The sequence below is a fragment of the Tamandua tetradactyla genome, chromosome 19 (assembly GCF_023851605.1).
Source record: "Tamandua tetradactyla isolate mTamTet1 chromosome 19, mTamTet1.pri, whole genome shotgun sequence".
NCBI classification, from domain to species: domain Eukaryota; kingdom Metazoa; phylum Chordata; class Mammalia; order Pilosa; family Myrmecophagidae; genus Tamandua; species Tamandua tetradactyla.
In genome coordinates this window covers 56,438,209-56,463,969 of record NC_135345.1, presented here as the reverse complement: position 1 = coordinate 56,463,969, position 25,761 = coordinate 56,438,209, and the positions used below count along the sequence as shown (strand labels likewise).

General features: G+C 36.2%; 1 protein-coding gene across 3 annotated transcripts in view; it reads right to left on the bottom strand.

Moving 5' to 3' along the window:
- The window catches only part of CEP135 (centrosomal protein 135), a 98,091-nt gene that overhangs the window by 26,473 nt on the left and 45,857 nt on the right, over window positions 1-25,761 (bottom strand). For all 3 annotated transcript variants that reach the window (XR_013165893.1, XM_077136925.1, XM_077136926.1), the window contains exons 14-15: window positions 25,085-25,162; window positions 7,259-7,410 (exon numbers count right to left, since the gene is read on the bottom strand). Coding sequence is in view for 2 of the 3 variants with exons in the window: in XM_077136925.1 (XP_076993040.1) it covers window positions 7,259-7,410; window positions 25,085-25,162 (230 nt within the window). In the remaining variant the exon portion in view is untranslated. The remainder of the gene's footprint in view (window positions 1-7,258; window positions 7,411-25,084; window positions 25,163-25,761) is intronic.

The following is a 25,761-nucleotide window of genomic DNA, read 5'->3' as shown; positions in this document are numbered from 1 at the left end:
ACTATACAATAAGGAAAAAAAGACATTATTGGGACATATGAGAACACTGGAAAATAGACTATAAGCTTTATGACAACGTTAAACTTCGAGAACTGGATAATGTGGATACATAAGTAAATATTCTTATTCTTAGGAAATACACATGACAGTTAAATTTCAAGGGGCATGTATAAAACCTATATTCAGGTGTTCAGAAAACGGATTGGCATACAGGCAGACAGAATGAAAGACGGATGGAATTAGATGGACTGATACATTTCTGGACAGGCGAGAATGATATGGAAAACATGGCAAAATGTTAAAAGTGTCAGATGTGGTTATCTCGGGATTAGGGGCTAGGTTGGAGCTCTCTGTATGGGTTTTGTATATTTTGTAACTGTCCTATAAGTTTGAAAGTATTTCAAATAAAAAGTTAATAAGCTATATAGGGATTTAATTGAAAAAACAAATGAAGCAAATACAAGTGTGCTGGTTTGAAAGGATGTGCATCCCCTAGAAAAGCCATGTTTTAATCCTAATCCCATTTTGTAAAGGCAGCCATTTCTTCTAATACCTATTCACCATTGTATGTTTGAAACTGTAATTAGATCATCTCCCTGGAGATGTGATATAACAGAGAGTGGTTGTTCAGCTGGATTAGGTGACGACATGTCTCCACCCATTCGTGGGTTTTGATTAGTCTCTGAAGTCTTATAAAAGAGAAAACATTTTGGAGACAAGAGATTCAAAGAGAGCAGAGCAGAACGACATAGCCACAAGAAGCAGAGTACACCAGCCAGAGACCTTTGGAGACGAAGAAGGAACTTGCCTCCCAGGGAGCTTCATGAAACAGGAAGCCAGGAGAAGAAGCAAGCAGATGATGCCATGTTTGCGATGTGCCCTTCCAGATGAGAGAGAAACTCTGACTGTGTTCGCCATGTGCCTTTTCACTTGAGAGAAACCCTGAACTTCATCAGCATTCTTGAACCAAGGTATCTTTCTCTGGATGCCTTTGATTGGACATTCTTATAGACTTGTTTTAATTGGGACATTTTCTCAGCCTTAGAACTGTAAACTAGCAACTTATTAAATTCCCCTTTTTGAAAGTCATTCCATTTCTGGTATAATGCATTCCAGCAGCTACCAAACTAGAACAAAATGTTAACAGAAAACAACACAAAACAGAAAACAGAATGGCTCACAGAGTTCCTAATACAGGGCACTGAGTGGCTGAAAATGCTTGATATCCCAGTAAGAAATTTAAAAATGTCTTTATAACAAAAATAAGTAGATTAATTTCCCAATGAAAACAGGGTTGATAAAGGAAGAAAGAATATCTTCTTGACCGATACGTGAGGTTACAATCTAAAAGAGGCCTTTAGGTGAGTTCTAAAAATAGCTATGCCTTTTCATATTCTAGTGTGGAGAGGAAAGGGGACAACAGAGTTCATATACTAGAGCTTGGAAAAGACCCTTCTAGCAATAGTATTGCTACTAAGAGAAAGGTATTCTAAAAAAATTGTGGTGTAAATGGTCACAGGGAACAGTAGCTGGGAGGCTGCCATATAATCTGTTCACAATGGTGTTATGAAAGGAAATTCTGAAAAACTTCTGAGACTCAAGTTGTTAGGAAAAATGAGCCAATTTATTAATCTAGGAAGTGCTATAAATATAGCAAAGGGAAGTGATGGTTGTCGACCAGAGATCAGAGGAATAAATTTGAATTTAGAGTAAAAACTCTAGCTCTTCATTTACCAGCCATGTGATCGGTAGTCTATTTCTCTGAGTCCCAAATTTCTTAGTCATATTACATTACATGGAGATACACACTCTAATTTTAGAGAGCAAAAGTATTTATTTCTCTTCATGACTGAATATATTTTCAACAAAGACAACATTTGAAAGGGTCTTTCATTCAAAAGAAGTGTCCAAGCTCTAAAATGGAGTTGAAGCTCCATCTAGGAAGAGTAGTTTAGAAGTTTAAAGGCCCATTAGAAGAGATATGGATGTGGCATCCCTGTTTTATTTCAGTTGTTTCTCAACAGTGTACCAGAAATGGGTATAGACTACCACTAATTGAAAAAGACCATGAAAATAAGTATCACCTCTCTTTGAGTCAGAGAGGGGAAGAGGATTTTTTTATTGTAAAAATTACATATATACAAAAGAGCAGTAAATTTCAAAGAACACTACAACAATTAGTTATAGAACAGATTTCAGACTTTGGTATAGGGTATAGTTCCACAATTTTAGGTTTCTCCTTCTAGCTACTGCAAGACACTAGAGACTAAAAGATCAATATATCGATTCAGCAGTCGAACTCATTTGTTGAAGCTTGTGTAAGAGTATGAAACTTGCATATGAGTAAGGAGAATTTTCTTTTTCTTTTCTTTTCTGCAAGGGGATGAAGGTTTACATCTGGTGGCCCCAGCTGCATTTGCCCTTTTAATTTCAGCTCATGAGCTGAGCTGTCTTGGCTACAGGCTCTGCTTCCTCTTCTTGTCCTGGCAGCAATAATGTTGGTCATGCCCAGAAGATGGTTTCTAAGCACCCTAGAAACTCTTTAAGTCTACTTTTCCAAATGGTTCTCAATTCCCTTAACAAATACATACTTTTTAAGGGAGACAAGCTATATTTGGTTTCCTGACTACACTGAAACAAATCCTAGTATAACTGATATATGTTACCATAATCATACTTCTAACTATAGAGTTCATGGGCCATTTTCCAGGAAAACTATTAAAGGATTGATCCTGGTTAAGTATATAAACCCCTGGTTTTGCTCAAGGTGCACAGATAACTGAAGTCTTAGACTAAGATTAATTGAAAACATTCTGACAGTATCTCAGCTGCAGAAATCCAATTGCTTAGATTCTGGTAGCTAGTGGTTGTGAGGATTAAGTCTGTTTACTACAGGACTGACTGAGAAAAGTTAGTTGTCTAACAGGGTTGGAAACAATGTATTCTCAAGCAGGGGTTGGAAAACTATAGCTTACTGCCTGTTTCTGTAAAGCCTGAGAGCTAAGAATAATTTTTACATGTTTAAATAGAAAAAAAATCAAAAGAAGATTTATTTTTGTGATATATGAGAATTACATGAAATTAAAATGTCCATGTCCATAAATAAAGTCTTGGAACACAACTATACTTACTGAGACTGCATGGCTAGCATATAGCTGAAAATGGTATCTACCCGACCCTTTTAAGAAAAAATTTACCAACTCCTGCCCTAGAGGTTGGCTGGCAAGTTCTGGGGGACTAACAGGCTATCTTTACTGGGTAGAGAGAAACTCCTTTATAACATCATGGAGTTCTGATGCCAGGTTTTATTAAATGCTACAATTCAAGGTAGACAATTGCCACTTGTTTAATTTTAGAGTGGTCAAAAAATGGAATTTTATTTTATGTCCTCTGATTCTGTGTCATGAGACCAGATCGAACAGACTATGCTTGTTATAGAAAAGCCTGTTTGGTGGTACTGAAATTTGGTGAAAATGCTTGATTCTTCTGAGGAAAAGAGAAGATAGATCCATCAGGTAAATGGAAAGGAACATATGTCCAATCTCTCTGAGTATCAGCCTCTTAAATGCTTCATGAAAAGAGCAAGAACACTCGATGTGATTAAAGGGTAAGTAAGATCCCTACCTACCATTTCAAAAGTGGTACAAGGTTTGGAATATGTGGCTTTGTTTCCATAGAGTGGTATTGTGGTTTGTACTGAGTGTAGCCTTAGATTTGGACCCAATAGCTGCAACTCTTGGTTCTACTCACATTTACTGACATGGAAAATGTGACTGATACACTTTCTTCAGAGAGAGAAGTCATATTTTTCTGGCAGAACATGCAGGCAATTTTCCCAGGTTATTCAAACTAGAGGGAAGAGAAAAACCCTCACAATCCTCTCTTATAGCACAGTGCCTGAATTATTCCTAGTTTAGTGAAGTGGCAGCTTGAACTCACGAGAAAAAAGGACCTTAGTGTACGAAGGAAACTCCAAAGGAGCTGTAGGCTAGGGGATCCAAGAGAGGGCATTTAAAGATCTGCCTATTAAGGCTGGAAGAGTTTCCTTTGGGGAAAGGAAAAGGGACTTGTGGTTTAATATGAAGGAAAATTAAAATGGAGTGCATGTCCACCAATTGGAAACAAAAGGGTTAAAGGATAAACTAATAGTACCATGGTTATCCATACTGTGGAGCTGAATTTAGACATGAACCAGAAGAAAAAGGACTGGCTCTCTGTCACAGGGCATATGCAGCGTTTGCAAAAAAGATGACTTGTAGGGCAGGCCACAGTGGCTCAGCAAGCAGAGTACTCGCCTGCCATGCCGGAGACCTGGGTTTGATTCGCAGTACCTGTCCATGCAAAAAAAAAAAAAAAAGATTATGACCTGCAGTCAGAGCAGCAAAAGAGCAAAAACTGGAGATGCCCTATCTGAGTCACTAACAGCATTCCTTAACAAAGTGGTGAAATCTGATAGGAAAAGGGAGTGAAGAACAGTGGGCTGAGATTCCAGTGAATGTGAAATTACATATACCATTTAGGCAAATTTGACTGTTCTATTCTCAGCCTGCTGCATATTGCTAGAGAAAAAAATATATATACATATATACACATTTATATCACTACTAATTTATAATTTTACAACTTCAGCTGGATCTTACAAGCTCACTAATCCTTTCGCTAATTCCTAGTCAGTTGTTTTGCACTCCCCCATTTGGAATATGAGGTAGTCTAAGAACTGAAAATAAACTTTTTGATATGAAAATCAGAATGCCACTGGTGACATTAAGGAGAAAAGCTCCTAAATTTCATAAACAATTAGTGAGTAAACCCTCATCCCTAAATTCTTTACCTGAATCTTATTGTAAATATAATTTAGAGAGAGATTTCCTATGATTCTTCAGAGTGATCCTCTTTCTGTGACCTCTTTACTTATTGCAACTACTCAGTCCAGAAAAAAATTTTTTTGCTGTCTTTTTGTTTCCTTCAGTTTTCTGTTTTCTGAATTGATTCATGTTTAATGAACAACCCAATCTCCTAAGGAAAAGTTCTGTATTGTTGAGTGTCTCTCTCTCTCACTTCTATATTATTGGTCATTCGATTCTTCTGACTTTATATAAGAAATATCTCTTAAATCCGGCTTCTCTTCTCTAAGTTCATTGGTACTACTTCTGTCCATACCTTCCATATTGATAGTTTACCATCAATCTCTTAAGATTCCAAATCCTAGGTCAAGTCTACTTAAAATTTAGGCCTAAGAGTCACCCCCAAGAGAGCCTCTTTTGTTGCTCAGATGTGGCTTCTCTCCCCAGCCAACACAACAAGCAAACTCACCACCCTCCCCCTGTCTACGTGGGACATGACTCCCAGGGGTGTGGACCCTGCTGGCAACGTGGGACAGAAATCCTGGAATGAGCTGAGAGTCAGCATCAAGGGATTGAGAAAACCTTCTCGACCAAAAGGGGGAAGAGTGAAGTGAGACAAAGTGTCAATGGCTGAGAGATTCCAAACAGAGTCCAGACGTTATCCTGGAGGTTACTCATAAGCATTAAGTAGATATCACCTTGTTATTCAAGATGTAGTGGAGAGGCTGGAGGGAACTGCCTGAAAATGTAGAGCTGTGTTCCAGTAGCCATGTTTCTTGAAGATGATTATATAATGATACAGCTTTCACAATGCAACTGTGTGATTGTGAAAACCTTGTGTCTGATGCTCCTTTTATCTACCATGTCAACAGACGAGTAGAACATATGGAATAAAAATAAGGAATAGGGGGAATAAATGTTAAAATAAATTTAGTTTGAAATGCTAGTGATAAATGAAAGTGAGGGGTAAGGGGTATGGTATGTATAATTTTTTTTTGTTATCGTTTTATTCCTTTTTTGGTTGTCTTTTAATTTCTTTTTCTGAATTGATGCAAATATTCTAAGAAATGATGAATATGCAACTATGTGATGATATTGAGAATTGCTGATTATATATGTAGAACGGAATGATATGTTAATGTTTTTGTTTGTTCTTAATTTTTTTTAATTAATAAATAAATTTAAAAAAAAAGATTCCAAATCCATCTTTTGTGTTTCCACTAGATCAGTATCCTAAAGACCGCTCATGTCACTCCCTTGGTTAAAAAATTTGTTTACTGAGTATGTTCAGAAAGTAAAATCCAAACACATATTCACTTCAAAGTTCTTCATAATCTGATTCTAACCTGTAGTGTGGCCTATTTTCCCATACTGACCTTCCCATTTTTTCAGTCACATCAGACCTTCTCAGACCCTGTATATGGCATTCTTTCTTCCTAGAACAGAGTTACCAATCTCCTTCATTTGAGAAGGATTTCCTGAATATCACTGGAGATCAGCTTAAATGTTACCTTCAAGTGATACCTCCCTGATTCTGCCAGACTATTAGCACCTCTTTCTTATATGTCTCTACTTTATTCATTTCTATGAAATAGTTTTAGTAATTAGTAAATTATGATATATCTGTTTACATGTAATAATTAAGATGACTTCCTTGAGGGTAAAGTGCATGTCTTATTCATCTTTATAATTCTTGTGTGGAATATAGAGTCTGTGACACAGAGTAATGACTCCTTCATAGTTACAGTGTCCTATAACCCCCCCCATGATTAACTTTATACCATCACTCTAACAATCCTCTGACTTACTTTACATTCAAAATATCTAAAGAATCAGAAAGGAGTAGCATTTTGCATTTCTAAATAGAAATATCCTTTCAATAACAAAGTAAAATGAAAAGGGCAGGATAAAATGGAAGCAGCAGATAAAAGTTCACTTAGACATGAGGGTAAAGGGAGAGAAGTCTGTAAGTCAGAAAAGATTAAAATATAGGAAACGAATATACTGCTTTTATACTTCTGTGAAAGAGCCAAGAAGAGTCAAATGATACAGGTAGCAGCACCCTGACACTAAAGAATATGAATGATCTAAAGTATCTTAAGGGGAATTTTGAAGGTAGAAAAACTTGTTTGAAATTATATTAATTTGTAAAACCCACCCTGATTCACGCACTGATTTAGAACCTCTAGAGATAAGCTCCTAAAGCTCCCGAGGTTTGTGGCCTTAGAACTGTAAACTTGCAACATAATAAATTCCCTTTATATATATAAAAAATTAAGCTCCCCAGGTGATTCTGCTGCAAGGTCAACTTTGGGAACCACTGCTCAAAGGCCCAGTCCAAAATGCTGCAGTCATGAACCTTATATAACCACCAACTGGTCCTCAGAAGTGAAATAACATTTTGATAAACTTACCTAAGTGAGTTCATCTCTGTTTTCTGATGAGATGAGTCACCAGCAGCATGGTCAAGTTTTTGAGCTTGGAATTTTAATTTGTTCTCTAATGACTCTATTGTTTCTTTCATCATTAACAATTTAGACTTTAATTCACATTTTTCGTTTTCCAGCTATAATTTAAATTGAAAAAATTAATAGGTATATAAATTACTGCTTTTTCCCTTAGGAACTCTAATAATATTTCTGGAAGAAAAATTAAGAAATAAATTAGACTTATTTTTAAATATTTTAAAGGTTATGTGTACACATTAGGTTCTAGATGTCAAATTGGGCAAACGTGTATTTTTCCCCCTCAATATCACTGAAATGAAAGAAAAGATACAAAAGAAAAGGATATATTCATAGCATCAATGAAAACAGGGAAAGCATTAGCAGCTAAAAATTTTTAAGACTTTCTTAAAAATATTAAGTAGATAAGATTGAATTGATGGAAAAACCTAAGCAGAAAATATTATAACCCAAACACAAAGTGGGCAAGATCTATTATGAGAAACTAAAATTTTCCCAAAGGCCATAAAAGAGAACCAGAATTAATGCAAAGACATATTATGTTTCTTGATAGGAGCACAATATTGTAAATACATCAAATTTTTCCCCATAATCATAAATTCAATGAAATTCCGGTTAAAAAAGAAAAAAGGAATGGCTTAGACTTGACAAACTGAGTCTAAATTCATGTAGGAAAAGCTAAGGAAACTCAATAAATTTTGGAAGGCGGTGAAGAGTATAAGTAGACTTGCCTTATGGGACATCAAAACAAGCTAGAAAGTTACTATAATTAAAATGCAGCTTTAATATACAAATGGACAAGCAAATACATGAAACTGAATGAAGAAGAAAGCATCATATAACATGTTTACAGAGGTAAATTTAGAAAAAAATAGCATTTTAGAGAAGTGGGAAAAGGATGAGCTCTTTCAAAAGAAAGAAGGTACAACAAACTGTAGACCAGCCATACATTTTATTTTCTCCTTCATCTGGAAACACCACAAGGATGTCAATAAGGGAGTAAAAAAGGTATGAACCTGTAAGTTGATAGAGAGTTAGAAAAAAATAAAGAGTAGAAAGGTAATTTCAATAACTATCTGAAGACAAAGAACACATAGTAACTTAGTATAAAAAGTTACGATGTAAAGCAGTGTTTCCAAACCTAGGGGCTGCTGGCATTTGGGCCAGAAAATTCTTTGGGAGGCAGTCTGTGCACTGTAGGGGTTTAGGAGCCTCCCTGGCCTCTATCCACTAGATGCCAGGAGCACCATGCCACCAGCTGTGATAAACAAAAATGTCCCCTAAGGGTAATATTGACCCTAGCTGAGAACCACTGAAAGAAAGTGACCACAGTGGGAGTAACCGTAAACAACCAATTGATTTACACTGCACTCAACACACAAGGCACATTTGGAGGCACCAGGTTGAGGGCAAGGGCAGGATCAAAGTCAAAACAAGGAGAATGACTGTAGTACTTCTATAAAAGACTCTTAGAAATTAGAAATATAACTAAAAATTTTTTAAAAAGCAATAGAAGAATTAAGAGATAAAGTTGAGGAAGTCTCCCAGAAAATGGAACAAAAAGACAGAGAGAGGAAATACAGGAGAAAAGATGAGAATCTTACAGAATCTCTTCAGGAAGTCTAAAACCAACTAATAAAAGTTTCTGGAAAGAGAAAACAGATCATCTAAGATTTTTTTTTAATTACCAGAAATAAATAACATAATTCTTTAGATTAAAGGCATCCATACTTGTTTAAAAAAGACTTGCTGATTCCAATGGAGTTTCAGAAAATAACGTATAAAGAGAAAATGCTAAGATCTTTCAGAAATAAAACATGTCATACATTAAGGACTAGGTAACAGAGTAACATCAGATATATGAAAAAAAGTCAGAAGACAAGGGTACATGGGTAGTTCAGTGGTAGAACGCTTGTCTTCCATATGGGAGACCCAGGTTCAATTCCTGGAACATGGATCCACCCCCCTTCCAAAAAAAAGAAGACAACATTAAAAATTTTTTTTCCAAAATAATTTTCCAATCTAGATTTCCATATACACAGCCAAATCATGTATCAAGTATACAGGCTTAATAAAGACATTTTCAGATATATAGAGTACCAAAAAACCTTTCCTCCCATGTATGTTGGCTTCCTCCTTCAGCAAACCACTGAGAAGGTGTTATACTAGATTTAAGGAATAAACCAATGAAGAAAACATGGGATTCAACATAGGAAAGAGGAAATGAAACTTTCAGCACAGCTAGAGACATTAAGTCCACAATGGAGTGGGAAGATGGAAAGTTCAGGAACGGAAGTTTGCAGCAGAAAAAAAACTAAACTGCTATGTATGAATATTTTAAAAACATTATTGACAAATATGAGACAGAGATGTTTCTGACTGTGCTGGTATGAAATTGTTATGTACCCCAGGAAAGCCATGCTCTTTTAATCCAATCTTGTGGGTGGGGCCATTTGATTATGTTGTTTCCATGGAGATGTGACCCTGCCTCTTCAAGGGGGGTCTTAATCCTATACTGGAGTCCTTTAGGAGAACTCACAGAGAGAAAGCTAAGAAAGAAAAGGCCCCAGAAGAAGCAATGAGGATCCACAAGAGCTAACAGCTGTCTGAAACCAGAAGCCAGGAGAAAAAGACAACAGACATTGCCATGTACCTTCCCATCTGATAGAGGAACCCCAGATGTCAGCTGACTTTCCTCCAAGAAGAAATCCTCTTCTTGGTACCTTAATTTGGACAATTTCACAGCCTTATAATTGTAACTTGTAACTTAATAAATCCTTTATGTAAAAGCCAATCCACTTTTGGTATATTGCATTCTGGCAGCTTTAGCAAACTGAAACACTGTCCTTGGTAAATATTAGCAATGGTTCAATTAAAACTAGTGTTTTAGATTGCTAAAGCTGCCAGAATTCAACACACCAGAGATGGGTCAACTTTTAATAAGGGGCTTTAGTTAGTTAAAAAATTATAATTCTTCAGAGGAAAGGCAGCTAGCTTCCATCTGAGGTTCTCCATTATATGGGAAGGCACACAGTAACATCTGCTGGTCTTCTCTCTTGGCTTTGGTTCCAATAGCCTTCCCCAGGGCGATTTCCTGCTGCATCTCCAAACTTCCGGGATGAGCTGTGAGTGCTGAGATGAGGTATGCTGAGCTGCTAAGCTCTTTCTGACTTCTCTCTTCTAAGCCTCCAGCTAATTAATTAAAACTCACTCATTGTGGAAGCCACTCTCCTTAAATGACCACAAATGTAATCAACCACTAAAGAATTTCATACTGATGATTTAAGTCCACAGAAACAGAACGAGGCAGCATCACCTAGCCAAGCTGACACCTAAACCTAACTACCCTAAAAGGTAAAAAACAACAAGGCAATGATTATCTCCAAGAAGTAGAAAAGCAGTCTTCAATTCCATCCTCTAATCTCTGCCCCCAATAACAACTATTCTAAATCTTGTGTTTCACATTCCTTGTTTATCTTTAGTGAATTGCATTTGCATGAATCCTAAACATGTTTAATTTTGCATGTTTCTGAGCTTTATATAAATGGAATCATACTGCCTTTTCTGTGATTTACAAACATTAGGATTCATGCATGTTGATGCTTGTAGCTAGACTTGATTCATTTTCACTGCTGTATTAATATTCCACTGTATGAATTACCATTACTTGTCCATTTTCCTTACAACTGACATCTATTGTTTTTCATTGTCTTTTTTACTGTTTATAGAGCACTTCTATCCCGGTTCTTGTACATGTCTCTCAGTATATGCAGTCAAATGTTTGTCTAGAGTGAGGGTTGGCAATTTTTTCTGTAAAGAGTCAGAGAGTAAATACTTTTATGCTTTGTGAGCTCTATGGTTGTCTGTAGCCACTACTCCTTTGTGATGCAAAAGCAGCCACAGATAATATGTAAACAAAAGAGGGTGGCTGTGTTCCAATAACATCTTAATTTACAAAAACAGGGTGCAGGCTGGATTTGACCAGAAATTAGTCCAGAAATTAGCCCATAGTGGGCTAATTTCCACTTTAGGGTATATGTGCAGAAATGGAACTACCTGCTCATAGAGTATGCATATGTTAATAAAAAATTCTCCATAGAGGTATCAATTTATACAATCAGGAGTTACATATATTTGATAATACATTATAATATGTTAGTTTCTCATGACTTAATGAACATAAAATCATATTTTGCAGAGGATTTCATTTGTATTTCCCTTGTTATTAAGGTAGAACATCTTTCTGTTTATTAGCCAGTCTGTAATTTCTTCTTTCATGAAGTATCTAGCCATGTCTTCTGTTGTTTTTTTAATTCGGGTTAAATGTGTAGCAAGTTGTTCTTATAATTATTGGTTTGTCTTTCCAATTGCTTTATGGTTTGTTTTTTTTAAAAGATGTTTTTTTAAAACATAAAATTTTATTATGCCTTACTAATATAGACTAACTATAACATGCAACTCTGAGAATTGAATTTGAGAACACAGGATATCAGGCAAAGGCCCACTGTAAAGGTTTCTAGATTGTAAACTCTTACAGCAGTCACATCTATTTCGGAGTTGTAACTGTTATTTCTAAATTGTGAGATTCTGAGCTCTCTCTGTCTGACCTGTTCATTCCGTGGAACTTCGGGGATTTGTGTGATACCTGAGACTCAAGAGCAAGAGATTTATAGCTATGAAGGTCAGCACTGCCCTACACAGCAACCATTACAAACACTGAAAAAGTGATCAGAGTTCAATTATAGATATGAATGAAGCTGATCCAGGTTGGACTAAGGTAAAGCAAACTAAAAGGTAAAGGATGATACTGACTGTATTTTAAAACCAACTTCTGTGTCAGACCAAAGGAAGAGATGTTTATTTTGTGCAAAATTTATATTTTTGGTAGCACACTAATTCAACTTGTATGGCCAGCTTATTTGAAAGCCAGAATTACATGGAATCTCGATTAGGAAGTGAGATCTTGTTTCGGACAGGTTGTTGGGATGCCCCAATACAGTACTCTGGCTGGAAGATTAAAAACTATTTGCAAAGTCCCCTTGAGGTACTGGGGAAAAGGGTAGAAATATTAAATTTCCCCACATGAGGAAGACTTGATATTCTCAACTCCCTGGGGACTCCCAATTTGATAGGCAGGCCCTAGATCTTATGAAACTTATTCTTGCAAAGGAGAAGCTAAGCCTACTTATAATTATGCCTTAGAGTACCCCCCCCCCGCCCCCCTGAGAACTTCTGTTGCTCAAATGTAGCCTCACTTAGCCAACTTCACAGGTGAGCTCACTGCCCTCCCCCTTACGTGGGAAAGGACTCCCAGGGGTGTAAATCTCCTTGGCAATGTGGGACACAACTTCTGGGGGTAAACCTGGCACTAGTATTGTGGGAATGAGAAAGCCTCCTTGACCAAAACGGGTAAGAATAAATACCTGAAACTGCTGAACTATAATCCAATAGCCTTGATTCTTGAAGATGATTGAATAACTACAGAGCTTTTAAGGTATGACTGTGAAATTGTGAAAACCTTACGCATGGACAGAAATAAATAAAATAATAGAGGGAAAGGGGATATGGGATCTTTTGGGTATCTTTTACACTTTTATATTTAATTTTACTATTTTAATTTTTTTGGAGTAATGAAAATATACAAAAATCAATTGTGATGACAAATGCACAGATATATGATGATATTGTGAACCACTGATTGTACAATTTGGATTATTATATGGTATGTGAATACATATTTCAATAAAATGGCATCAAAAAAATAAAATACACATTAGATTTCATAGACTTAATAACAAAGAAAGAATGTAAAATAGTTCACAAATTTTTTATACTGATCTTATACTGAAACAATAATATTTTAGGTTTAAATCCTGGCTGCAATATCTGTTTTTCTTTTTTTTTTTTTTTTTTTACATTTTTACAATGGGGCTATTAAAATTTTTTTTTAATTATGTATATGCAATATTACTACAAGACAGCACTAGCAAATAGAAATAAAACTGGCTGTTGCATACTGATTTTATATCAAGCAGTCCTGATAAATGTTCTATTTCTAACAATTTGCTTTTTAATAATTTATTCTTTTAAATATGGATACAAATAGCATCTGTTATGAAGTTTCTTCCTTTCTAATCCATATATAGACCTTTAAACAATACTGTTACTGCAATAACTATGATATCTAATATAATACTGAAAAAAAAAAAAGGTCATAATGGGCACTGCTCCTGAACTTGCTACTGATTTTAAAGGAAATGCTAATGCTTTACCATTAAATATGATGTTTGTTTAAAGGTTAAACAAACATCAAACAAACAAAGGTTAAAGGTCCTTACTTTTCTAAATTTGCTAAGAAGGTCTCTTTTAAATCATGACTGAATGTCAAATTAAAAATGTGTTTTACTGCATTTATTGAGATGAGTATATGTTTCTTGCTTTAAATGTAAATGTGGTATGATTTCTGATACGAAGTCAAATTTGCATTCTGGCATAAACTCAAAAGCTGAGTTATAATATTTTATCTATTTTACATATTACTGAATTTGGTTTGCTTTGCTAGTATATTGTTAGGATCATTTATTAATCATGAAGTTGACTGTCCTATACTGTCTCATGTTATTAGCCTTGTATGGTATATTATGTATTATTAAAATTCTATTAGCCTCAAAAAAATTTACATTAGCCTCATAATAGAAGTTGGAAAATGGTCTCTTTCTCTCTCTCTCTTTTAATCTGGAATGGTTTGCCGTAAATCTGGAATATGTCCTTTTAATGCCGATAAAATCTGCTTCTAAAAGTCTCATATTAGGGTACATGGGTGGTTCAGTAGTAGAATGCTTGCTTGTCATGTGGTAAATCTGGGTTTGATTCCTGGCCCATGTACCACCACCACCACCACCAAAAGTCTGGTACTGGTATTTTCTACATGGGAAGATTTTAAACTATAGCTTCAATTTCTTGATGGTTTTAAGGTCTACTTAGTTTTCTTAAGCCAGTTCTGGATAAATTACATTTTTCTAAGGATCCATCCATTTAATCCAGTGGTTATCTACTATAGTAGATGCTGTACCCAGGTAGGCAATGTCTGGAGTGGGTAGAGGCCAAGGATGCTACTTAATACCCTGTAATGTACAAGATGGCCCCCTACTACAAATAATATCTGGACTAAAAATGTAAACAGTGTTAAAGTTAAAAAACTTTAAGTTACCAAATTTATTGGTATAGTCATTCATATTAATCACTTAACTCTTTTAATCTGCTGTAGCTTTAACTGCGCTTCCTCTGCATACCTTATATTGTCTAAAACCTCTATTCCAAAGGTTTATCAGTTTATTAGTTTTCTCAAAAAAGAAAACAAACCCAGTTTTAAATTTACTGATACCTTCTGTTAGAATGTGTTTTCTATTTTGTTATTTTCTGCTCTTAGCTTTACTCTTTCCTTATTTCTACTTTCTTTTCTCATTCTGCACAACCTATGTAACCAGCCTCTTTTTAATACCTAAATTAGAGCTAGACTACCAGGATTCATATAGAGGGGGAAATGAGTTAATATTTGTAAAGGATGGAAAGTTCTTTGCACACCATATTATGTTTGTCAACAAAACAAATTAACCTCTTACCATTTAAATTTCTTTATCTCTGGTAAAGTTTTTGCATTAATGCCTACTTTATTTAAAACGATCACGGCCACCTAGACTTTCTTTTCTGGTTAGTCTTTTTCTGCTATATCCTTTTACTTTTTTTTTGCATGGGCAGGCCCGGAATTGAACCTAGGTCACCAGCATGGCAGGTGAGAGCCTGCTGAGAAACTGTGGGCCGCCGTCCTTTTACTTTCAATCTTTCTGAGTTCTTAAATTTTAGTTCTGTCTCCCATGACAGCACACAGCTAGATCTTTTACAAATTCAAGCCCTTTCTTGCCTTCTTTTAGATTTATAATCTCTCCTTCTCTTTTAATTTTATCGTAGTTTGGAAGTGATTCACTACTTTCTATTCTTTTAGTAGTTATCCTAGAAATTTTAGCTTTACAGTTAGACTATCAATGTCTACAGTTAATACTATGCTCTACATCTAAAAATACAAGGACCTATCTATACTTTAACTCCAAATACGTGCTAATTCACAAGCCATTGTTGTCCCATTATTTTCTTTCTATTTCTTTGTTTTTAAAATTCACAGTAAGACTTTTTTATAGCTTTATACAGTTCATTTCTTTTAGATTTATCTTCATGTCTGCAATTTTTGTTTTTTGGTTTTTTTTGCTAGTGATTCCTTCTTATTTTCTGTCTTCTAGTCTCTTTCCTGTAACTTGAAGAACTTTCTTCAGATTTATTTTCCAGTTTATTAATTTTCCCTTTCAGCTTTGGGTCAAGCTGTAACAGCAGGGGCCAGACTTACTCTACTGCCTAAAAAGAAAAAAAACCTGGAAAAAATATGTGAAACAATAGTTTTCAAGACAGTGGATATTAGGTAAAGAAAGCCCTACAACTGTACCACCTTACTGCCTGGAGAATTTCCAGGTAGGTATAAGGAAGAGGTAGAGAGAGGTATAGGGAGGATGAAGCCAAGTAAGGGCTAAGGGTCTCCCAAAATTCAGGAAACAGGGCTGGAAGCCCAAGGAGGCCAAGGCAGCTAGAATTTCCAGGGCAGATTCCTGGAGGAGAACTGTACCAGTGAGGGCTTCAGAGATCTGTAGACAGTCCCTGTCTTCAGCTGAACAGAGCTCAGCAGAGAGAAGACTATCCAAGCCAAGGGAAAGAACCATCAAAGGATTAGAGGGAACAAATATTTGAAGATCAGTTCCTGTTCCCATCAGCCAATGGAAAACCTCATAATTCACGGGCCAACAGGTGGCATTCTCAAACAGATTTTGCCTTAGTAGTGCAACAAAACTAGCCCAACACTAGTTGGTACTTTAGTCCCACCTAATGAATCTTTTATTAAAAGCAAGACAGGAAGGGATTAAATCACTTCGATATAACTATAACAGCATTCCGGAACAAAGCTCAAGAATATTTATAGGAATATAAAGTTATCCAGCAGCCAAGATGGTGAAATGTGCAATGTATAGCATACAAAGTAAAATTAACAGGTATGCAAAGAAGCAGAAAACACAACTCATAATGAGAAGAAAAATCAAGTGACCCAGAAATTACACAGATAATAGAATGAATAGACAAATAAGTTAAAACATGGCTGCCTCTGCGGACATTAAAAAACCAGCTAGCAAACTAATGGGCCACTATGTTCTATGTGTTCAGGAAGCTGAAAGAAGACTGACTGATCATGGAGAAACATGTAATAGATGAAAAAAAGATTCAACTCAAACTTCTAGGGATGAAAACTAACAAAGTCTAAGACGAAAAATACACTGAATAGAATTAATGGCAGATTAATTATTACAGAAGATAAAATTAATGAACTTAAAGATTCAGTAACAGAAACTAACCAAAATGAAACTGACAGAAAAAAAACTAGAAGAAAAAAAAAGGAACAAAAACCCCACAACTGAACAGAATCAATAATTCCGTGGGACAACTTCAAACTTTCTAATACATGAAGATTTTGAGTCCCAAATGAAGGATGAAATATACAGAGAAAAATATCTGAAGAAATAAATACTAAAACATTTTAAAATTTCATGAAAACAGTCAATCAACTTCCTTAAGAAGCTCAATAAATTCAAAGTACAAGAAACACGAAGAAAACAACAGTTATGCACATCATAATCAGTGAAAAAGAGAAACTCTTTAAAGCAGCTGGGGGTAAAACAGACACATTATGTACAGAAGAACAAAGAGAAGAACAGACAGCAGACATCTGGGGCAAAATCTTTCAAGTTCTAACAGAAAAAAAAGTCAACATACAATTCTATACCTAGAAAAAGTTTCTTTCGAAAATGAAGGTGAAATTAATTTTCCCTCAGCTATGTGTAATCCACTGTTAAAACCACCCATAAGACTTTTGCAATATTTTTATTATAAAATTTTCAAAATCAAAGAATAGGACAATAAAACCCCATTTAGCTATTACCCAGGATGTCACAATTCTCAAAATTTTGCTATAATTTGTTGCACCTATTTTCCTTGCTTCACCGAAATTCCAGAAAGTATCTCATGCACCACACACATAAATGCCCACACAATGGCTGTTCATTGTAATGTTGTTTGTAACAGCAAAATATCTTTAAAAAACCCATGACAGATAATTTTTGTGCATAGAGCCACATTTCCTTAGACCCAGGTGTGCTGACCAACTCCAACTCAGTGATTTTTCTGTTTTGTTGCCTCAGGGCTTTTTTCAAAAAAGGAAATCAGTATAGTCAGGTAATCACGAATATGGGGAAGTAATGCCTGGTAATACCTCTCAACAGTGACTAAAGAAATGTCCTAGCCTCTCATTATTTGCAGAATCAATTCTGAAGTAGATACTACACACTTCCTCAGAGGGTTCCCAGAAGAATGGAGATTCACTGGCGCACAAAAACAACCTCCTCAATAATAGGTCTTTTATGGAGAAGATGGTGGCTTAGTAAGACGCGCCGATCTTAGTTTCTCCTCCAGGACAGCTACTAGGGGAGTAGAAACGATACAGAAGAGCTCCCAAAGCCACGACAGAGATAAAAAAGACAGCGTACCCCATCCTGGAACGGCTGGCTGGCTGAGAGAACCCGCTCTGGTGAGATCGCCGTGGGGCGCGGGCTTCACCGGGCGGGGCAGCAAGCGGCCGGAATCACTCCCGTCTCCCTTCCTGGGACAGCTGGGAGAATTGGACAGGCGGTCCCCTCAAACCGTGGCGGCTGGCGCCCACACCACGTGCAGCCCCCCGGACCAACTGAGAGAATTGGATCGGAAATCCCCAGGCTGCGGAGAACAGTGATGGGGGGGGCCCTTCCAAACTCGTGACTCCCCAGGAACGTGCACTCTCCCGGGCGGGCCGCTGCGGCTGGCGCCCTCCCATCACGCTTGGCGCCCTGGCCCGACTAGGAAATTCGGACGGGCGCTTTCCTGGGCTGCGGCGGCCAGCGACCCTCCCTGCGTTCAGACCCCGGGCCAGCTGGCACTCTTCCAAGCTGCTTCGGCTAGCGAACCTCCCGGACGGCGAGAGTTTTTCAAAGTTAAAGGACCCACAGCACCTTTTACTGGTGGGACCTGCAGACAAACATGTGCCATGAGCGCCACCTACTGGGCAGGATAAGAAAAACAGAACCCAGAGATTTCACAGAAAAATCTTAAAAACTTTTGGATTCAACACCCAGGGAAATCTGTCTAAATGCGCAGACGCCAGCAGAAGATAACGGATCACGCTCAAAAAGTTGAAAATATGGCCCAGTCAAAGGAACAAACCAGTAGTTCAAATGAGATACAGGAGCTGAGACAACTAATGCGAATATACGAACAGAAATGGAAAACCTCTTCAAAAACGAAATCGATAAATTGAGGGAGGACATGAAGAAGACATGGGCTGAACATAAAGAAGAAATAGAAAAACTGAAAAAACAAATCACAGAACTTATGGAAGTGAAGGACAAAGTAGAAAAGATGGAAAGAACAATGGATACCTACAATGATAGATTCAAAGAGACAGAAGATAGAATTAGTGATTTGGAGGATGGAACATCTGAATTCCAAAAACAGAAACTATCGTGAAAAGAATGGAAAAATTTGAACAGGGTATCAGGGAACTCAAGGACAATATGAAGCGCATAAATATAGGTGTTGTGGGTGTCCCAGAAGGAGAAGAGAAGGGAAAAGGAGGAGAAAAACTAATGGAAGAAATTATCACTGAAAATTTCCCAACTCTTATGAAAGACCTAAAATTACAGATCCAAGAAGTGCAGCGCACCCCAAAGAGATTAGACCCAAATAGGCGTTCTCCAAGACACTTACTAGTTAGAATGTCAGAGGTCAAAGAGAAAGAGAGGATCTTGAAAGCAGCAAGAGAAAAACAATCCATCACATACAAGGGAAACCCAATAAGACTATGTGTAGATTTCTCAGCAGAAACCATGGAGGCTAGAAGATAGTGGGATGATATATTTAAATTACTAAAAGAGAAAAACTGCCAACCAAGACTCCTATATCCAGCAAAATTGTCCTTCAAAAATGAGGGAGAAATTAAAACATTCTCAGACAAAAAGTCACTGAGAGAATTTGTGACCAAGAGACCAGCTCAGCAAGAAATACTAAAGGGAGCACTAGAGTCAGAAACGAAAAGACAGAAGAGAGAGGTATGGAGAAGAGTGTAGAAAGAAGGAAAGTCAGATATGATATATATAATACAAAAGGCAAAATGTTAGAGGAAAATATTATCCAAACAGTAATAACAGTTAATGTTAATGGACTGAATTCCCCAATCAAAAGACATAGACTGGCAGAATGGATTAAAAAACAGGATCCTTCTATATGCTGTCTACAGGAAACACATCTTAGACCCAAAGATAAACATAGGTTGAAAGTGAAAGGTTGGGAAAAGATATTTCATGCAAATAACAACCAGAAAAGAGCAGGAGTGGCTATACTAATAGCCAACAAATTAGACTTCAAATGTAAAACAGTTAAAAGAGACAAAGAAGGACACTATATACTAATAAAAGGAACAATTCAACAAGAAGACATAACAATCATAAATATTTACGCACCGAACCAGAATGCCCCAAAATACGTGAGGAATACACTGCAAACACTGAAAAGGGAAATAGACTCATATACCATAATAGTTGGAGACTTCAATTCCCCACTCTCATCAATGGACAGATATCTAGACAGAAGATCAATAAAGAAATAGAGAATCTGAATATTACTATAAATGAGCTAGACTTAACAGACATTTATAGGACATTACATCCCACAACAGCAGGATACACCTTTTTCTCAAGTGCTCATGGATCGTTCTCAAAGATAGACCATATGCTAGGTCACAAAGCAAGTCTTAACAAATTTAAAAAGATTGAAATCATACACAACACTTTCTCGGATCATAAAGGAATGAAGTTGGAAATCAAAATAGGCGGAGTGCCAGAAAATTCACAAATACGTGGAGGCTCAACAACACACTCTTAAGCAACGAGTGGGTCAAAGAAGAAATTGCAAGAGAAATTAGCAAATACCTCGAGGAGAATGAAAATGAAAACACAACATATCAAAACTTATGGGATGCAGCAAAGGCAGTGCTAAGAGAGAAATTTATTGCCCTAAATGCCTATATCAGAAAAGAAGAAAAGGCAAAAATGCAGGAATTAACTGTTCACTTGGAAGAACTGGAGAAAGAACAGCAAACTAATCCCAAAGCAAGCAAAAGGAAAGAAATAACAAAGATCAGAGCAGAAATAAATGAAATTGAAAACATGAAAACAATAGAGAAAATCAATAAGACCAGAAGTTGGTTCTATGAGAAAATCAATAAGATTGATGGGCCCTTAGCAAGATTGACAAAAAGAAGAAGAGAGAGGATGCAAATAAATAAGATCAGAAATGGAAGAGGAGACATAACTACTGACCTCACAGAAATAAAGGAGGTAATAACAGGATACTATGAACAACTTTACGCTAATAAATACAACAATTTAGATGAAATGGACGGGTTCCTGGAAAGACATGAACAACCAACTTTGACTCAAGAAGACATAGATGACCTCAACAAACCAATCACAAGTAAAGAAATTGAATTAGTCATTCAAAAGCTTCCTAAAAAGAAAAGTCCAGGACCAGATGGCTTCACATGTGAATTCTACCAAACATTCCAGAAAGAATTAGTACCAACTCTCCTCAAACTCTTCAAAAAAATCGAAGTGGAGGGAAAACTACCTAATTCATTCTATGAAGCCAACATCACCCCATACCAAAACCAGGCAAAGATATTACAAAAAAAGAAAACTACACACCAATCTCTCTAATGAATATAGATGCAAAAATCCTCAATAAAATTCTAGCAAATTGTATCCAACAACACATTAAAAGAATTATACATCATGACCAAGTAGGATTCATCCCAGGTATGCAAGGATGGTTCAACATAAGAAAATCAATTAATGTAATACACCACATCAACAAATCAAAGCAGAAAAATCAAATGACATCTCAATTGATGCAGAGAAGGCATTTGACAAGATTCAACATCCTTTCCTGTTGAAAACACTTCAAAAGATAGGAATACAAGGGAACTTCCTTAAAATGATAGAGGGAATATATGAAAAACCCACAGCTAATATCATCCTCAATGGGGAAAAATTGAAAACTTTCCCCCTAAGATCAGGAACAAGACAAGGATGTCCACTATCACCACTATTATTCAACATTGTGTTGGAGGTTCTAGCCAGAGCAATTAGACAAGAAAAAGAAATACAAGGCATCAAAATTGGAAAGGAAGAAGTAAAACTATCACTGTTTGCAGACGATATGATACTATACGTCGAAAACCCGGGAAAATCCACAGCAAAACTACTAGAGCTAATAAATGAGTACAGCAAAGTAGCAGGTTACAAGATCAACATTCAAAAATCTGTAGCATTTCTATACACTAGCAATGAACAAGTGGAGGGGGAAATCAAGAAACGAATCCCATTTACAATTGCAACTAAAAGAATAAAATACCTAGGAATAAATTTAACTAAAGAGACAAAAAACCTATATAAAGAAAACTACAAAAAACTGTTAAAAGAAATCACAGAAGACCTAAATAGATGGAAGGGCATACCGTGTTCATGGATTGGAAGACTAAATATAGTTAAGATGTCAACCCTACCTAAATTGATTTACAGATTCATGCAATACCAATCAAAATCCCAACAACTTATTTTTCAGAAATAGAAAAACCAATAAGCAAATTTATCTGGAAGGGCAGGGTGCCCTGAATTGCTAAAAACATCTTGAGGAAAAAAAACGAAGCTGGAGGTCTCGCGCTGCCTGACTTTAAGGCATATTATGAAGCCACAGTGGTCAAAACAGCATGGTATTGGCATAAAGATAGATATATCGACCAATGGAATCAAATAGAGTGCTCAGATATAGACCCTCTCATCTATGGACATTTGATCTTTGATAAGGCAGTCAAGCCAACTCACCTGGGACAGAGCAGTCTCTTCAATAAATGGTGCCTAGAGAACTGGATATCCATATGCAAAAGAATGAAAGAAGACCCATGTCTCACACCCTATACAAAAGTTAACTCAAAATGGATCAAAGATCTAAACATTAGGTCTAAGACCACAAAACAGTTAGAGGAAAATGTTGGGAGATATCTTATGAATCTTACAACTGGAGGTCCAATTTTATGGACCTTAAACCTAAAGCAAGAACACTGAAGAAGGAAATAAATAAATGGGAGCTCCTCAAAATTAAACACTTTTGTGCATCAAAGAACTTCATCAAGAAAGTAGAAAGACAGCCTACACAATGGGAGACAATATTTGGAAATGACATATCAGATAAAGGTCTAGTATCCAGAATTTATAAAGAGATTGTTCAACTCAACAACAAAAAGACAGCCAATCCAATTTCAAAATGGGAAAAAGACTTGAACAGACACCTATCAGAAGAGGAAATACAAATGGCCAAAAGGCACATGAAGAGATGCTCAATGTCCCTGGCCATTAGAGAAATGCAAATCAAAACCACAATGAGATATCATCTCACACCCACCAGAATAGAATGGCCATTATCAACAAAACAGAAAATGACAAGTGCTGTAGAGGATGCGGAGAAAGAGGCACACTTATCCACTGTTGGTGGGAATGTCAAGTGGTGCAACCACTGTGGAAGGCAGTTTGGCGGTTCCTCAAAAACCTGAATATAGAATTGCCATACGACCCAGCAATACCATTGCTGGGAATCTACTCAAAGGACTTAAGGGCAAAGACACAAACGGACATTTGCACACCAATATTTATAGCAGCGTTATTTACAATTGCAAAGAGATGGAAACAGCCAAAATCTCCATCAACAGAAGAGTGGCTAAACAAACTGTGGTATATCCATACGATGGAATATTATGCAGCTTTAAGACAGGATAAACTTATGAAGCATGTAATAACATGGATGGACCTAGAGAACATTATGCTGAGTGAGTCTAGCCAAAAACTAAAGGACAAATACTGTATGGTCCCACTGATCTGAACGGACATGCGAGAATAAATGTGGAATATGCCATTGGTAACCGAGTCCAGCAGGAGGTAGAAACAGGGTAAGATAATGGGCAATTGGAGCTGAAGGGATACAGACTGTGCAACAGGACTAGATACAAAAACTCAAAAATAGACAGCACAATAATACCTAATTGTAAAGTAATCATGTTAAAACACTGAATGAAGCTGCATCTGAGCTATAGGTTTTTGTTTTATTTTGTTTTGTTTTCTTTTGTTTTTACTATTATTACTTTTATTTCTTTTCTCTATATTAACATTCTATATCTTTTTCGGTTGTGTTGCTAGTTCTTCTAAACTGATGCAAATGTACTAAGAAATGATGATCATGCATCTATGTGATGATGTTAAGAATTACTGATTGCATATGTAGAATGGTATGATTTCTAAATGTTGGGTTAATTTCTTTTTTTCCGTTAATTAAAAAAAAAAAAAAAAGTGAAGGGGTAATTGGAGCTGAAGGGTAATTGGAGCTGAAGGGGTAATTGGAACTGTGCAACAGGACTGGATATAAAAACTCAGAAATGGACAGCACAATATTACCTAATTGTAATGCAATTATGTTAAAACATTGAATGAAGCTGCATGTGAGGTATAGGTTTTTTTTTTCTCTCTATTATCGTTTTAATTCTTATTCTGTTGTCTTTTTATTTCTTTTTCTAAATCGATGCAAATGTACTAAGAAATGATGAATATGCAACTATGTGATGATATTAAGAATTATTGATTGTACATGTAGAATGGAATGATTTCTAAATGTTTTGTTAATTTTTTTTTAATTAATAATAAAAAAAAATAATAGGTCTTTTAATGACTTTTCCTCCTTTCATCTCTCTTTCCCAGCTACTTCACTTCTGCTTCCTGGGATCACTTGCCAAATTACATTTCAAGTTCTTCTTTCAGGAAAACCCAAATTGGGATATGACGAAGATAAATCCATTAAAATGATAATACAGACTATTATATACTGAGATGGAATAAAGCCCATGATATACTGTGGGTAAAAAGCAACATATATAGCATGTTAAAAAGAAAAAAAACTTCTGTAAAAATGTGGAGAGAGGGAGGAGGGGAAAGTGGGAGGGAGAGAGAAGGAAACAGAGGGAGGGTGAGGGCGCATGTTTGTGTGTGTGTGCGTGCGTGCGTGTGTGTGTGTGTGTATAAATAAATGCATTCAAAAAGCACTGGCAGAATACATACCAATGATGTTTAGGTGCTATCCTCTAGGAATAGCAATGAGAAATGAAAGTAGACTTTCCCTTTTTATGTCTGAACTGCTTAATTTTTTTTGAAATAACAAAAACAATAACAAACATCAACTGAGTATTTACTGTACTCATAAGTATTAACTCACTTAATCGTCACAATAATCCTAAGAAATAAGTACTGCTATACTCCTATTTTAAAAATAAAGAAACTGAGAGAAAATTCAAATAATTTTCCTACAAGTAATATGCAACAGAGACGGGATTTGTCCCAAACAGTGAGCCTTCAGAGGACAAACTTTTAACCACTGTTATTTAGCTTCTCTAAGCATAAAAATGTGTAATTTTAAAACTACGCAGTATATTAAAACAATAATAGAAATAGTCATCCATACAGTAACATATGCTCCAAGTCCAGTTTGATAAATTACCTGATGATTAACACAAGTCAAATGTTCAACAGTTTTCTCTAATTCTGATTTTCCCAAATGACTCAGTTCCTGGAGGTTCTGAAAGAGAATTTTATAAAAAAATATTCATTTATATCAGATAATAAGTCAAAATTTACCAAAGTAAGGAATGTAAATCTACGGTTTTTAGAAAGAAAATCAATAGCCATTTACAAAAATTAATTTTTTGGTTAAAAACTGTAACACTTTCTCATTTATACATTCTACTTCCATGTGAGATTGTAGCAGAAGATACAGATTGGAATGGATTATTTTATGAAGATCAACTTATTAAGGCACCCTTAGAGGGAAAAACAGTAAGTTAAATAATAAGCTCAGGAATATGTCCTCACAAGAGACATACAAGGAATACGGTGGAGAGGAAGAGAAAAGAGGACAAAAAGATGCAGGAAACAGAATACTGTAGGGTGATAGAAGAGATTAAAGTTTCAGATAGAATGTCAACAAGATGGTGGAGTGTGATGCTCCAGAGTTCCATTACCCCGCAGAAGCTTTAAGCAACAAGCAAGAACTGGCAGAACCATATTTCTCAAAGCTCTGGAAAACAGTTAAAGGGTTGCAATAATTGGGCAAGTGCTAAATCATGAAAGACAACTCAGGAATAGTAGGATCTTGTGGCAGGGTTACTGATCCTTTCC